Source organism: Cyclopterus lumpus, chromosome 17 (assembly GCF_009769545.1).
Source record: "Cyclopterus lumpus isolate fCycLum1 chromosome 17, fCycLum1.pri, whole genome shotgun sequence".
Lineage (NCBI taxonomy): Eukaryota > Metazoa > Chordata > Actinopteri > Perciformes > Cyclopteridae > Cyclopterus > Cyclopterus lumpus.
The window spans coordinates 4,681,565-4,697,589 of NC_046982.1; the positions used below are offsets into that span (position 1 = coordinate 4,681,565).

The window sequence follows — 16,025 nt, forward strand, 5'->3', positions numbered from 1 at the left end:
GCCCGTCTTTCAATCAAGAGGTTGGCAGTTCAATCCCCGCCCTAGTCGATGTGTCCTTGAGCAAGACACTTAACCCTGCATTGCTCCCCGTAGCTGTGTCTACGGTGTATAATGTAAAGTGTCTTTGAGTATCTTGAAAAGCACTATATAAATTAAATGGATTTTTTTTTTTATTATATATATATATATATATATATATATATATATATATATATATATATATATATATATATATATATATATATATATATATATATTATGTTTGCATGGCCTTTAATAACAGATTTATAATGTGATGAGCTATTAACACATAAAATCATACATTTCCTCAAAAGGGATTCTGTTTGTTCATGTCTTTTATAACGTTATAAAACTATTCTCTACTTAAGCATAAATTAACGTAGTGTTTCCTTCTGTAGAGGCATAAAAGACTGTGTGTGTGTGTGTGTGTGTTACTGATAATGCAAATACTCATTGGACAATTGTACCAGGAAGTTTCGTAAGAAAAAAAAAAGAGAAAAATCCCCTGCTACTTTGTCTAAGTTCCTCATTCTGGAGGACGAGCGCAACAGTCCGTGTCGACCAGCTGACCCACTTGGTCGAACCAGATATCGTCAGTGCGTCTGTCTGTCAATCTGATGATAACAACTTCTAAATCAGAAAAAACTTCTTGGCAGTAGATGAACTGTTTTCTTTAGCGGGGGACACACGAGAGGTAAGCACAAATGAATGTGAGATGTGACTAACACCAGCCAGAGATGTGCATCAGGTCATCGTGTCATCATAGTCCACACACACACACACACACACACTATAGTTTAAAGATGTGTAAATTAGTTTAATGTGTAGCAAACAGTAAATGATTTACTCGACTAGGAGTTGTTTGGCTTCACTGTGATTTTAAACGTGTCCATCCATTTCAGACAGTTAGTTTTTCATGTAAGTATGTATGCTAAGTCACAGGTGGCAGTATGTGGATTACAACCGCTCCTTTCATTTCTCCACCAGACTTTGGGCTTAGTCCCAATGAGGAAGTTGGTATGTTTGTCATAGCAGACCACTCTGTGTGTGTGTTTGTGTGTGTGTGTGTGTGTGTGTGTGTGTGTCTTGGCTCCTAATCTGTTCAGACCCTTATGGTTTCCGGCTGTTTGTTGACTGTCAAGTTAAAAAAAGGCACTGAACGCAACCAATGACAAACTGCCCAACTGCTCACATTGTTTGATTCGCATATATGATTTGCATATAATAATGCGAATCATAATGACAATATATATATATATATATATATATATATATATATATTGTCATCCTGATTCATAAACCTCTATTAAGACAAGTCAACAACGCATTGAGCCCCAATTCTGGTTTTCAGGTGTGTCTATTTTTTTTGTTTGCCATTGAGTTGAGAATGGTTGAACCTGTTGTTTTCTTTCTCCCCTAACTCTTAACCAAACAATCTGTCGTCTATATCATTGGGGACAACAGACACTTTTATTTGCATACTATTACTCAAAAACATCAACGTGAATTAGAAACTTGATTCTTAGGAGCAAAAGCAACATTATGGGGTCGACAAGGGTGAATGTTGTATGCAGCTATTGGAGTTTTTAATGCTTTTACTAGCCTATTGAATGTAAAGGAAACTTCTTGGCTCGCTTTAGGGATGACAATGTTAACAATGTTGGTTGCCCTTATCCTGTGAAATATCGTAACGTCTGCTAGAGGTTGTGGTTACCAAACAATGAATCCTGAGGACGTTGTGACCTGTATTCTCGTGTCACAATGAGTGTCATGGCTTTTAAGTGAAATGTCAACTATTTTGTGCAGAGGCATTCATGTCCCGCTCACAATGAATGGCTAATGACTTTGGAAATCCCACGGTTTCCTCTGGTCGCCATCGTCAGGTCCAGATCATGTCCAGCGTGATCATAAACCCGCCAAACTAACGACGTTCCCATCAGCCCCAGCCGTTCACTGAGTTTAGCGCTAATAATTAGCTAACATTGGCATGCTAACACGCTAAGCTAAGATGAACAAAACCACAATACCTGCTGAACATCAGCATGTTAGCGGTGTCACTTTGAGTGTGTTAGCATGCTAACAGTGACTAAAATGCTGACAGAGATGCATTGCAAGCTCCTTCGATGTTTTGAAACGGTTTCCACTTCATGGTTTCTAAGTGAGCATGTTGTGAACATGTGGATGGAAAAACAGCTTGGGTTTTATTTACATAATGTATTTATACTTCCTTTTGCTAACATTAGAGAATGACAAAGCTAACAGACACATTTAGCATGAGGAGAAGTTTGCGCATTCGTGAACGTTGGTTGCCAGACCTGTCTAAAAATTCACGTCGTACTCGGGTCAACCCAGTCCAGTTCTTCAGTTCTTACTTGCTGAACCCCTTTGAGGGCTTTACACTTTTTTAGTTTGTGCACGCTGCTATAACTCAAACTTGTATCAGAAGCTTAATGTGCTTGGGAACAAAAGCAGGCCATAATTGTGCGGTAGCAGATACAAATGTGTGCTACCAAAGGGTCTTTTTTTTTAGCTAAAGCAAAAAGCAACATGTTTTATTTTTTAATAACAATGGGGTGTATGTAAACATTTACCGAGCTCCACGGTCAACCTCCTCACATCTGTTGAGTGCGGTTTTAAAGCGCCTTCGCTGGCCCACAGAACGAGCCAAGTGAGTTCCTGCTGTCTCCTGTTTGTGATCACTCATGCGTGTCGGTTTCCTGGGAAAGTAGCGACAGCGCTGTTTTTCTTCTTTTAGAAAACAGGTGTTCATTAGTGACCCAAACGAACTTCTGCTGCTGTGATGCCTCAAACTCCCTGCATCAATTTATCAATGCAGATGATCCAACTAACCTTCATGTCCTTCCAGCACATACTCGTATAAGTATGTCTAACTGATAGAAGCACATATTTGCATACTCTGTCAGCTAGTTTAAACACCAAAATAGACGCATGCAAGTGGAACCTTATAAAATACGCGAAGAAGAGAAAATCTAAATTTAAATGAAAAAAAAGAAGAGAATGAGGAAGCGAACTGTGCTGTCCAAAATCAAGACAGCTGAATTAAACAGAGCTGGGAAAGTGGTTAATATTCACCAATGTGTCAAATGTGTGAGTAAATATGCCAGATTTCCCCAGGAAAGAAAACACCACATTCTCAAACAAAAACCAAACAAATTATTTCTGTTGGTCTGCATTGTTGAGAGCATCCTTTTCACATTTCCTTATAGCATTTAACCATCTGCCATAAAAGCCAAAGAGCAATGAAGGCTATTTGCAAATACTTTGAGGCATAAAATCAATTTATGAGCTTTAGCAAGGTGTGTGTGTGTGTGTGTGTATGTGTGTGTGTGTGTGTGTGCTTCCCTTACACAAACATAAAACAGCTAAAAGTTGTTATGTCTTCCTCTTTTACCCCCTTTAAAAGTTAAAGCACACTGGTGTTTCACATGAACATACAAAGCCGGGTGCAAAAACAGGAGAAAAGAATCTAAGAGCTAATATCAACTGGCACACTGGGACGCTGCCATCACAGTCAAGATGCCAGCGTGTTAACCAAAACAAAATAGTACAAAACTGTCATGAACAATGCATAATAAAAAAATTAAGTCTACTGTAGAATATTACAGAGCTACACACTTTCACATTGCACTCCTTATCTACAACACCTGCTCTGATATACCACCTTTTTTCACAAAGGAAACATCTCTGGAGGTTTATGGTTAAAATGATTATATATATATATATATATATATATATATATATATATATATATATATATATATATACATAAAATCATTTTAACCATAAATATATATATATATATATCTGTATGTACGCGTGAGCAAATGTCATGGTGTGTCAGTGTTTGTGGGATTCATGCGGGTGAGCAGTAAACATCCTGCAGCCAAAACCCCAATAGTTTCCTTATCGATCAAAGTCCGATTTTTGGAATAATGCTATAGATTATAGGTATTTTCTTGCTTATCACTGTGGAAACATTTAAGAAATAACATTTTATGCAGGCCTAAAATGAACACACTTAAGACATGAAATCCTTTTACTTAAACCAAGACTAATCAAACTCATAATTTAGTTAACAGCTCCTTTAAGATACATTATTGTTATTTATTTAATCAAATGTTGTTATTACTATTATTATATGTCTTTTTTTCATGTCTGTTTTTGTCAAGGATATACAGTATGTGTTTCTGCTTGGTCAACATTCCAGGAACATTTTGTTGTTTAATTTGATCAAATGTGTATGTTGATGTCCTCATTCGTTCTGTTTTGTTGTTTAAAAAGAAAAAAAAATTGTAGCCATAAGACATTAATTGTGCTTCACTTGCCACTAATGGATATTGTAGGAAATAAATGAAATCACATTGGGCTACCAACGGACACTCAGTCCTAACACGCACCAAACCATGACACCATAGTCTAGGGACAGATTTGCTTGTGTCAACACCCGCCCCGTTCTCAGGAAACAACTTGGTTGGGTTCAGGCAACACAACTACTTGGTCAGATTGAGGAACATTATCTGGTTTAGGTCTAGAGAAGTACATAAAGTTAGGTATGTTACATAACTCAACGCAAGTACTTAAGTTTCAATATCACCCAGGAGACCATATTACAGTGGTCTCCTGGGTGAAAGTCCTGTGCAGCTCTATCTGTGAGTGCCCATTAAGGCCTGCTACAAGACACACCTTCGTGTTACACTCTCATGTTGGGTTAGTTTTAGAAAGATATCGTGGTTTTGGGTTAATATAAGTATGTTGATCCCAGAAATGATCTGTGGGTATGTGTCTGTAGAGAGACCCATCAACCCAACGTCCTCACTACGTGGACTTTGTTACTCGTTATACTGCGTTGGCTGACTTCCTCTACTAACTACGTCCACAAGGTCATAGTTTTTAATGGAGGGCCACTGCCATATTTGATGCCATGGGAATGATATTGGAAGCACTGACCAAGCAGTTGCAAAAAAGACTCATTTGGAGCTACAAACATAGCTGCTATATGGTATTTTTTACCCTGAATCTAACACCTGAATCTGTTCTTGTTAGTTTCTCAGTGCCAATGTGCATTTCCTCTTTCCCTTTTTGAAAACACCAGGTGATGAAAAGGTAAAAAAAAGAATATTTAGAGTTTTGTTTGCTCCAGCAGCTGTAAAATGTAAACGTGTAAACACTCCAGCTCACACTTCCTTTTTCTCACCTCCCCCTGCCAGACAGTATGGGATGTATCAAGTCCACGCTGGGAGACGGTCTGAGCGGTGGTGTGGAGGGGAAGACCGTCCAGCAGACTGTACGTACTGACCACATGCACTATGTCAGAGACCCCACCTCTAATACAAAAAGCAACATAGTAAGTAGCCCAATGGCTGAACGAGATCCTGATTAGTGCTCTCTGAGACATACTTAAGCAAAGTGTCGCTGATTTTAGCCCAGAGGTGAAAAGTCAAAGCTTGTTATGTTTTTATTTTTATTTTATGTGCACTGTTGAGTTAGAAATTGAACTAATGGAGAATGTCATGAAAGGGATAATATTCAGTTCTCAAGCAGTATTCAATCAGATACACCCTTTCCTAATGATTTGGAGAAATTGTGAGTCAGATATTTCCTAATGAACAGAACTTCCTGTCTCACACGATCACGTCTCGCAGAGGGAAATGGACGCATTGTGGATGCAAAGATTAGTCTAGAAAAGATCACTCTCAGTTAATCTAATGGAAGACGGATAGATGTATTGGGGGATGGGTGGATAGATATATAGAAAGATAGACGATAGATGGATAGATGGATAGATGGATGGGTGGATATATAGATAGACAGATAGATAGATGGGTGGATAGATATATAGATAGACTGTAATGTAATGTAATGTAATAGACGGATAGACGGATAGATGGATAGATGGATGGGTGGATATATAGATAGACAGATATATGGATGGGTGGATAGATAGATAGACGGAGAGATGGGTAGATGGATTGATGGGTGGATGGGTGGATAGATAGACAGATAGATAGATGGATAGATGGATAGACAGATAGACAGATGGGTGGATAGATAGACGGATAGACGGATGGGTGGATGAGTGGATAGATAGACAGATAGATGGATGGATGGGTGGATGGGTGGATAGATAGATAGACAGATAGACGGATAGACGGATGGGTGGGTGGATAGATAGATAGACAGATAGACGGATGGACAGATAGATTGATAAATTAATAGATGGATAGATGGACAAACAGACAGAAAGATAAATACATTAATATATAACATACTATAACTATTGTGTTAGAAGCAGCTGATGTCTTTGTGAACATGTAACTTTCACACAGTTTCTGATCCTGAAAACTCTTGGTCTGCCTTTGCAGGATACCTCCCTGTTGCCTGGTCAGGTGTTCCAAAAGATGGAAGGTACGCCACATTTCTTCTTATGTGTGTTTCATTTTTTCTTTTTTTTGCAAAAGTATTGGTATCGAACCAGGTTGTTAGATATCTTTCACATTTGGAAGACACAATGCAAAATTGAGCAAGCAGCATGTATTTGTTATAAAAGACATTTCTACAACCACATAACCACACAATACTGATTGTGAAAGCTAGCAGGAAGGGTTCGGAGTCAAAGTCTAATTTTTATATTATACACATGCCTGCATGTACAATAAAAGACTTGACCTTCCACAGCTTAATGTAAGAGATGGAGGACAAAATCCACAGTCTTCATTTTGTGCTAAACAATAAAGTTGTCAAGTGAGCCTCAGTTAGTTGGCCTGGGTATCTTCCAAAGTTAAGTTTATGAGGCTAATGTAAGTCATTTAGCATCATATAACCTGTTTTAGCACTTAATAGCTGACTTAGCATCTGGAACTATACCCCTTAATGATGTGTCATTAATTTAATAGCATAAGCATAGATAAGCATAGGGTGCTTCCAGAATGAGTCCTAAAACCCGCAAATGAGCATTTCTGTATTGCCAGCGAACTCAGTCAATGTTTTTTTATTTTTTTTTATGGCTTTTTCCTCAGATGCCTGGAGGTCTGTGGTTAACGCAAGCTTCAGGTCATTTTTACGTTGTGTTCTACGATATAGCATACCTCAGTAAAACCTCTCTCTCTATGTTTCTTAAAAGGTGGTTGCTAACAAGTGGCTAAATGAGACAACACTTTTGTTTATCCTCGATAACAGATGCGACTGAAATGAGCAAATTACCTCAGCAAAATGAAGTTACTCAACAAAAGTACACAACAAATGGGAAGTTGTTGAGTAACAAGAATCAATCTAATCGGAAAATCATTTAATGTTAAAGAGCTAGTGACCTAGCGGGCCTTCATCTTACAGACGAGCTCAACGCAAACCAGTAGGCTACTAGCATAATGTTCACATTATGTGGAACCGAAGATTTTCAAACTTTCAGTTATTAACTTAAAAAAAATACTCAAACTCAAAATTCTGGCATGTACAACTGACTTATAATTAAAAGTATATATTATATATATATATATATATATATATATATTATATACTTAAAAGTATACCTAAAAGTACTTAAAAGTATATATATATATATATATAAAAAGTACTTAAAGGTATATATATATATATATATATATATATATATATATAGAGTTTTTATTATCAGTCAGTTGTACATGCAAGAATACATTTGAGTATTTTTTAGTTAATAACTATACTGTATATATATTAGTAGTAGTATTGTTGTAATTATATTATTATTATTATGTTATCTATTGTTTTTACAGTCACACTGTCATGTTTAGTTTAAAGTGTCTGATACCTTATTTGTGGGTTTGTTCATCATATTTTAACCTTTGTCTGACATCATTGCTCTCCCTGATTATGACCCAGATTGCAATTTTCAGATAGCACCGGGCCTATTTGTTTTGGCGTGCAGTATTTAACGTTGCCAATATCTTTTTTCTTTCTGTTTCCTCTCTTTAGAGCAAAGTGGGGTCGGTAAAATTGTGATCAGCCTTTACCCGTATGAAGCTGTGCATCCCGACGACTTAGGATTCAAGAAAGGAGATAAGATGAAAATCTTAGAGGAGTGAGTGCCGATTCGACTTCGAGAAATGTTATTCACTGTTTATATATAAATACTGCGGCCACTGTTTCATCTGCACACGTCACAGTGGAGATCAAAATGTTCAAATAATACTAATATAGATATTTCTTTGAGACCTTTTTCATGTGTAAATGTCTACTTTAAAGCCACTTAAGATCAGCGACATAAGGTAGTTAATAGTTGTAAAGCACACACACACACAAACACACAGACACACACATACATCATCGTCCTATCGTCAAAGGATTAAATAGAAACTTCAACAACATACATAATATCCAGCAATCATCACTGCATATATGACCAACAATATCAAAGAAAACAATACTTTTTTCATTTAAATGAATGTTTTTTTTAAATAGTTTTAGTTTTCAGCATTTTTTTTAGATAAGCAAATCATTTCGTTATCGTCAATGGCTATTTAAGAGAAACAATGGAAACTATGACAGAGATCGGGTTTGCCTTTTTCCAGGGGATGTGCAGCAAATTGCCCCAAATATGATTCATAGTGGGTTCCAAGACCGCTGTCTTGTTCTGCCAGCTTTCACTTGGTGTCCACGCCTTCACTGCCTATATTTACACTCCTGCTAAAAATGAAACCCAACGGGGGAAATCCGGGTCCATGGCGCGTCCAACGCTTCCCTTGTCCCCCCCCGCCGCCGAGAACGCACTCGCTCACAATCGGAGAACAACAATACTTGTGCTCAGATAGATTGCTGTCTCCTGCAGACACGGGGAGTGGTGGAAAGCGAGGTCACTGGCAACCAACAAAGAAGGATTCATCCCGTGCAATTATGTCGCCCAAACGGACACCATGGAAACAGAGGAGTGAGTAATAAACGGCATTTGAAAAAGGATGTTTGATTCAACAAACGCTTTGTTTCCCCGCTGACGATTGTCATCGCAATGTGGGTCGGGTTTTGTTGAGTCTGCTTTATTTTGAAGTTCCCTCCCTCCAGCGTCCTGTGTTTGGTTTCACTTCCTTTCCTTGGTGTGCTCTCTGGCCTTCGCTGATCTTCTGCCCCCGGCCTGATTAGTTTCACCTTCTCTGGTTGCCGCACCTCCCACTTCCTAATTTTCCAGTCCCTATTTATTCCTCCTCTGATCCTTTGTTTGTTTGTTGTCATCTGTCGCCCCCCCCCACCCCCCTTCCCCCCAAATAATGACAACGCTTTGACACGTTTGAGAGTCGCATTGAATGTCAAGAGATCTGCGCGTGTAATTCAAGCGCCTTCCCGCGTTTGCTGCAGGTGGTTTTTCAAGGGCATCACGAGGAAGGATGCGGAGAGGCAGCTGCTGGCGCCCGCCAACAAACCCGGCTCTTACCTCCTCCGGGAAAGTGAAACATCAAAAGGTATGGGGAATCACAACAGCCCCGGGAGAGACGGAGATGCGTGGACTTCATCTCCAAACACTCTCTCTCTCTCTCTCTCTCTCTCTCTCTCTCTCACTTGCTGACGCTTCCGCAGGAAGTTACTCGTTGTCCATCAGAGACGTGGGCACCCAGGGGACAGATTCGGTCAAGCACTATAAGATCAGGACGATGGATGATGGCGGCTATTACATCTCTCCTAAAATCTCCTTCCCTGACATCGCCAGCATCATCAAACACTACCGCAGTGAGTGCAGCCGCAGAACAGACTTTATTCCAAAACCGTCACCCAACCCCACTGAGGTGTTTGGCATCAGTTTTTTTAAAATTATTAGCTGCCTTCAAGATGTTTTGTGTGTGTTCCAGACAAAGCGGACGGCCTGTGTCGTAAACTGGAGCGTGCATGTGTGAAACCCAAAGCTCAGAAGCCGTGGGATAAAGACGCGTGGGAGATTTCCAAAGATTCCATCAGGATGGTGAGGAAACTCGGAGCAGGCCAGTTCGGAGACGTCTGGCTGGGTGAGTAAAGAGTGGAGAGAAGGGTCATTCTTTACAGTGCACCCTTTCAGGAAGAGCCCACAGTAACGTACTGCCGCCTTCATGCTCGCACCGGCTTGATCTTTTGGAGGGACTGTCCCGTATGGGCCGGCGTGCCTGCATTGGCGATATTTGCGCCCCTGAAAAGGGGCACGCATCATGAAATCCATAACGTTGTTGTATTCTTAAGCTGTTGGCCATGTAAACCATTAACCCTCTTGTTCTCAGATATCATTAAGAAGACAACCTGCATTTGAGAAAGATTTCACTGAATATCGTATGGAGCACGTTCTTAAAGCTGTACAGGCGAATGACAGGCCCGTTTATAGCTGCTTTAAATATCCTGCAAGTGGCGCCTCGGCTTTGGTGGTCTGGTTCAGTCTGGCACGTCTGAGGATTTCGAATTCCTTTGTCCCATTTCTGTGAGCTGCCGAAGTGAACAGCACGGGGTAGTTCCATTTCCCCCTATTTGAAACAAAAATGACTTCCTTCTTTTGTTACCTGTGAGCTGAGCCACAGAGTTTGGCTCAGAACAGAAAAACATGCTTCAATGTGTCCGTCAGCGTCGCCAGTTCATCTCCGTGTCGGTATCCATGTCGCACATCACGGAGTCTGAAGGGAGATTTGCATCACACCTTTGGAAGTTGGGTGGTGCCACACACACACACACACACGCACGCACACACATTTGTGATAATGATAATTACTTGAACTACACTTAACAAAAAGACCAAGAATAAATACAAAAATGAGTGGTTATTGTTATTGACAAATGGCATAAATACATTCACGTACATCGTAGCAGCGCATATATAATACCCCCCCCCCCCCCCCCCCCCCCCCTCCGACTGTTTCAGAGCAGAGGATACTGCTACCTTTATTTCTAGTGACGTGCACGATTGCTCGTGCCGTGTTCAGCTGCTCCTGAACCCACCACAGTGAATGCAGTGTTGCTTCATATGATTTGACTTTTGTTTCTCTCACGCTCTTATATTTATAGCAACAATGTACATGCAAAAACAAAAAGAAGGACATTTGTGTTCCTGCTAACCTCTATCACCCTCTTCCTCATCAGCTTACTACAACAATACCACCACAGTGGCGGTGAAGACGCTGAAGCCGGGCACGATGACGGTCGAGGCCTTCATGGAGGAGGCCAACGTGATGAAGACGCTGCAGCACGACAGGCTGGTGCGGCTCTACGCCGTCGTCACCAAGACGCCGCCCATCTACATCATCACGGAATACATGGCGAACGGTAAGGGAGCTTTGTTGTTAACACTTTATAATAATATATTCTAATATTCAGAAAACGCATCCAGCATTAAGAAGTGCTGATGTCAGCGGCTTGGTATTGTGAAATACAGCATTCATGTGACTCATTAACTCACGTTAATCCTTGGACATAGTTCACAGAGGAGAGTATGGAAGCCCTGAGGGGCCAGTGAGGAGAAAAAAAAGTATTTGAGTCGGATCTAAACTATTTCTCTCCCATGTTTATGTGTCATGAAGTGTGAACGGGTGAAAAAAAGATTTTTGTAGTTGATGTTTTCTTTTCTTTTCTTATTTTTGTGAGGATCATTTCGATTTTTTCTTTTTGTAATACTTATTGTGGCCACAAGAAGCTGAAGTGCACTCGTGTTCTAAATGAGTGTTCTGTTTGATTACAGATGAGTTTTAGTTCCTCCGTACACTCTAAACACAAAGCACATACTTTGTGGGTTAAGAAGTTGACAACTTTTATTCATCTTAAATATGACCCCAAAAAGAAACTTTTTAAAGATGACAGAAGAATGACCGAAGCGAAACTCCCCCCCCCCCCCGCCCCCCCCCCACACACACACACACCTGTTTCACAGATGACATTTGTTTTTAAGTACATTTCTAAATATGATAAACCTGTTCTTATCGTCATAAACAGATGACAGAAAACAGACTAGATCCGACTTAGAAGATAAACAGAACAAATGATGTTTGTCTCACTTGCCTTCCGTAAATAACTGCAAAGGTTTGCACACTTAGTTCCTTGTTCCTGTCCTTTAGGGAGCCTACTAGACTTCCTAAAGAGCGATGCCGGATGCAGGCTCCAGCTGCCCAAGCTCATCGATTTCTCAGCGCAGGTGATTTGCACACTGACCACAACAAGCTGCTCCCTCACGGTGCTGAAACCCGACGTCACCGTCTCCATCGGCGGGCCGAACGGAGGAACCCGAACCGAAAGCACAAAAAATGACACTTCACCGTTAACAATGTCCAACAATTTATAAATAATTCACACATTATTTTTATACTTAGATTTAAATGGAGCAGTTGCTTATTTATTTATTTATGGGAATGATGTAATTTTTTCCATGAAAAAAAAGACAAAAATAATCGCAGACCTGCAAAATAAAGCTTTACTGTTGTTATTCTTTCTCTTTTTAAACTTAGTACATTTGAAAAACTGTGACTCGATGAGTTTTTATGAGTGTAACTAAAGATTGAAGGAAAAATGTATCCGTGGATATTGTATTGCTAAACTAAGCCTGGGATGGAGTGAGAATATGAGAGAAAGACATGTTTGTCTGTAGGAAGCTTTGATTATTTGGTGAGGTTTGGTTTGTACTTCATTAATCCAAAATGTAATATACATTTTTATTTAATTAGTAAATGTAATTTAGCCAATACAATGTTGATCCAAATGTTATGTCTTATTTCACTTTTTTATTCTGAGGAACAGTCAAACCCCCAAAAGTATTTTCCTTTGTGCCGTTGCAGATAGCCGAGGGCATGGCGTACATAGAGAAGAAGAACTACATCCACCGAGACCTGAGAGCAGCCAATGTCCTGGTGTCAGAGAGTCTGCTCTGTAAAATAGCTGATTTCGGACTGGCAAGAGTCATCGAGGACGACGAATACTCTGCCAGAGAGGGTAAACTGTGTGTGTGTGTGTGTGTGTGTGTGTGTGTGTGTGTGTGTCCATCACATCTGAGCTGACTTCCGGATTGGACACCAAAGACAAGTTCAAATAAAAATCCCCAGCTAGACTTTCGGTGTCATTTACCGGTTCATATTGACATTGACGGTACGTCCGACATGTGCAGGACCAGTGTGTGTTGTTTACATACAGTAGACGGATTCTAATTGTCATTTACAGCTCTAATGAATGGCCAATTGGATATCCTTGTGTAAATGTGTTAACGGTGACACGAAGCCTGTGTGTGTGTGTGTGTGTGTGTGTGTGTGTGTGTGTGTGTGTGCGTGTACGTGTACGTGTACGTATCCTCTCCCCCAGGAGCCAAATTCCCCATCAAGTGGACCTCTCCGGAGGCCATCAACTACGGCTCCTTCACCATCAAGTCAGACATGTGGTCCTTCGGAGTTCTGCTTTTCGAGATCATAACCTACGGGAGAGCCCCGTACCCAGGTGAGCGTACAGCAGACTGTGTTACGCCTCATAATCATCACCACCATAAACTATTAACTATTAACTATTAACTAAGGCCCTGCATTATCAGCAGGGACTTTGCTTGATTACCAAGGAGTTACGCAGCTCTACTGCCCTCTACTGGTGATCACACCGTCTCGAGTAGGGGTTCTTAACCTTTTAGCCCTCGGGGCCCAACTTTTCAAGTACAAAGTGGCCCGGGCCGTTCAAATAGTAACATCACATCGTATTGGTTTAACTAATTAATCTCCCTTTGGGTTTGATTTGTATTCAATAACTAAATCAAATCCACTTACAGTTGAACAAGCAAAAGCATGACGCAATGTGATCATAAAGACATTTGGTCATTATGTGTTTGTAAACCTGCGCATACAACAAGGAGCAAATTAAGCTAATACAAGAACAAATGTAAAGTCAGGCTTATTAACACAAAAATAACTAATAAATAGATTTTACTAGAGAAAAAAAGAACGGACTCAAAAAAACTGAGAAATTGAAATTTGATAAATAAATGTATGTGGTAATAAAATGGATACATTCAAAATAATACATTTCAAATGAAATAAACCGTAAAAAAAAAAAATAAATAATGTGCAAAAGAAAATATAGCCTTATAATCTACCAATGATATGCTTCAACAGTCTTCATGTTTGCAGAAGCGGAAGTTGCTCTTCATATCTCTGACCGAGTTGCCAATCAGTGACACAACGGACCTTTTGTGCATCTGGAGGTCATTTTACTTTCTCTTGAAAAATCCCACCGGCTTTCCCACGAGTGCTGATGTTTGGTCTCGAGACGCCGCTTTAACTTTGAGGCTTCAGTGCTGCGTTGGTAGCGTTAGCTCACACACACACACACACACACGCACACACACACGCACACACACACACACACACACACACACACACACACACACACACACGCACACACACACACACACACACACACACACACGCACACACACACACACACACACACACACACACACACACACACACACACACACACACACACTCCACACACTGGGCTCTGGCTCGTCACCTCGTTAACAAAGCCCTACTTAGTGAAGTCGGGATTTTACTTGCGAAAACATTTAGACTTTTGGGGGGTTTATCACCATTTTAGTTTTAAATACTTCTCCCTAACTTTCGCTACAGGCTAGCGGCTGGCCGAGTGTCTTCTTCTGCCTATTGGAGCTTGTAAAAAAATAACCGACTGACGCATTACCGCCACCAAGTGGTGGGAAGCTGTATTGTAACTGAGCGTCTCATGGATAACAGTACTGCCTCTGGTGTCTTTAATTGATAACCTATGCGGTCTCGCGGTCCACGGCTGCAACACTGAAAATTGTTTGCGGCCCTCTAGGTGCTGTTCGTGGCCCAATCAGGGGCCGCGGCCCCATGCTTAAGAATCACTGGTCTAGAGAGGATGACCACTTTGTGCACACGGTCCAGTATTTTGTGTCCCTCTGAACACACCTGGTGTATTCGCTCGTCCTCAGGCATGACTAAAGTGGAGGTGATGTCCTCCGTGCAGCGCGGCTACCGGATGCCTCAGCCCGACAACTGTCCCGCCGAGCTCTACGAGATCATGACGTCCTGCTGGAAGCACAAGCCCGAGGACCGGCCCACCTTCGAGTACATGCAGAGCGTCCTGGACGACTTCTACACGGCCACAGAGGGGCAGTACCAGCAGCAGCCGTAAAAGGGAAAGAAAGACATTATGTTCGGGGCTACTTTAAATATGTGTTTTTTTAAATATTTTGTATATATTCTATACGTTTATACAATGCATTTCTTTACTATTTGCCGTTCAGGTAGGTTGTGGATTCTTAATCATGTTCTTGGAGTCTCGTGCCTAAAGCTTTCAAATACATTTCATTGGATGTTTGTGTACGGACGGACTGAAACTGCTGACATTGCACAAAGAGTTTGCAAAGGCAGGACAGACTGAAGGAGGATCGGTGTCGTGGGCAGAGGCTGCTGGTGGAATTTATATTTGGTAGGGCCATCCAATCAATTTCAGCAAACAATTGAAAAAGATTCAATGCAAAAAGTCGTTCAGGAAGTGCAGGAAAAGCATATTTTGCGCAGATATCCTATTTTACAAATATTACTCGGTATATTCCATATTTCCAAAACACAAATATTGACAATCTGTATAATTTATTAATATTATTATAATTATCTTTGTATACTTTTTTTTTTTTTGTGGCTTAAGGTGGGGCCAGGCCCCGTGGCCCTCTATTGGCCAGCCGCCACCGGTCGTGGGTTCTGCACAAACTCAGCAAATGCTTAGCGCTCATGTCTTTGACTTGTTATTTAAACAACTTGGTTGCCATTTGACCCTGTGTGTTCAATTCAATTCAGTTTATTTTGTGTAGCCCAAAATCACAAATTACAAATGTGCCTCAGAGGGCTTTACAATCTGTACACATACGACATCCCTGACCTTTGACCTCACATCGGATCAGGAACAACTCCCCAAAAAATAGAAAAAACCCTTTCACAGGGAAAAAAGGGAAGAAACCTTTAGGAGAGCAACAGAGGAGGATCCCTCTACCCGGATGGACA

At 40.7% G+C, this 16,025-nt stretch overlaps 1 protein-coding gene across 2 annotated transcripts; it reads left to right on the forward strand.

The window, feature by feature from the left end:
• The first annotated feature begins 532 nt into the window (after window positions 1-532).
• lyn (LYN proto-oncogene, Src family tyrosine kinase) lies at window positions 533-15,797 on the forward strand. 2 transcript variants are annotated; one of them, XM_034555154.1, is made up of 13 exons: window positions 533-715; window positions 5,250-5,386; window positions 6,405-6,447; window positions 7,993-8,098; window positions 8,846-8,944; window positions 9,367-9,470; window positions 9,586-9,735; window positions 9,855-10,007; window positions 11,101-11,283; window positions 12,069-12,145; window positions 12,783-12,936; window positions 13,300-13,431; window positions 14,954-15,797. In XM_034555154.1, the coding sequence occupies exons 2-13, from the start codon at window positions 5,255-5,257 to the stop codon at window positions 15,154-15,156; spliced, it is 1,536 nt and encodes a 511-aa protein (XP_034411045.1). In that variant the 5' UTR covers window positions 533-715; window positions 5,250-5,254; the 3' UTR covers window positions 15,157-15,797. The 2 variants fall into 2 exon arrangements, with proteins under 2 accessions (XP_034411045.1, XP_034411046.1); XM_034555155.1 differs by having other exon boundaries at window positions 5,250-5,326; window positions 14,954-15,614.
• Window positions 15,798-16,025: the final 228 nt, after the last annotated feature.

Coding starts and splice junctions, on each gene's coding strand:
- lyn (XM_034555154.1), top strand. CDS start 5,255: ATGGGATGTATCAAGTCCACGCTGGGAGACGGTCTGAGCGGTGGTGTG. Junction 8,945..9,366: donor GACACCATGGAAACAGAGGA/GTGAGTAATAAA, acceptor CGTTTGCTGCAG/GTGGTTTTTCAAGGGCATCA. Junction 9,736..9,854: donor CATCATCAAACACTACCGCA/GTGAGTGCAGCC, acceptor TGTGTGTTCCAG/ACAAAGCGGACGGCCTGTGT.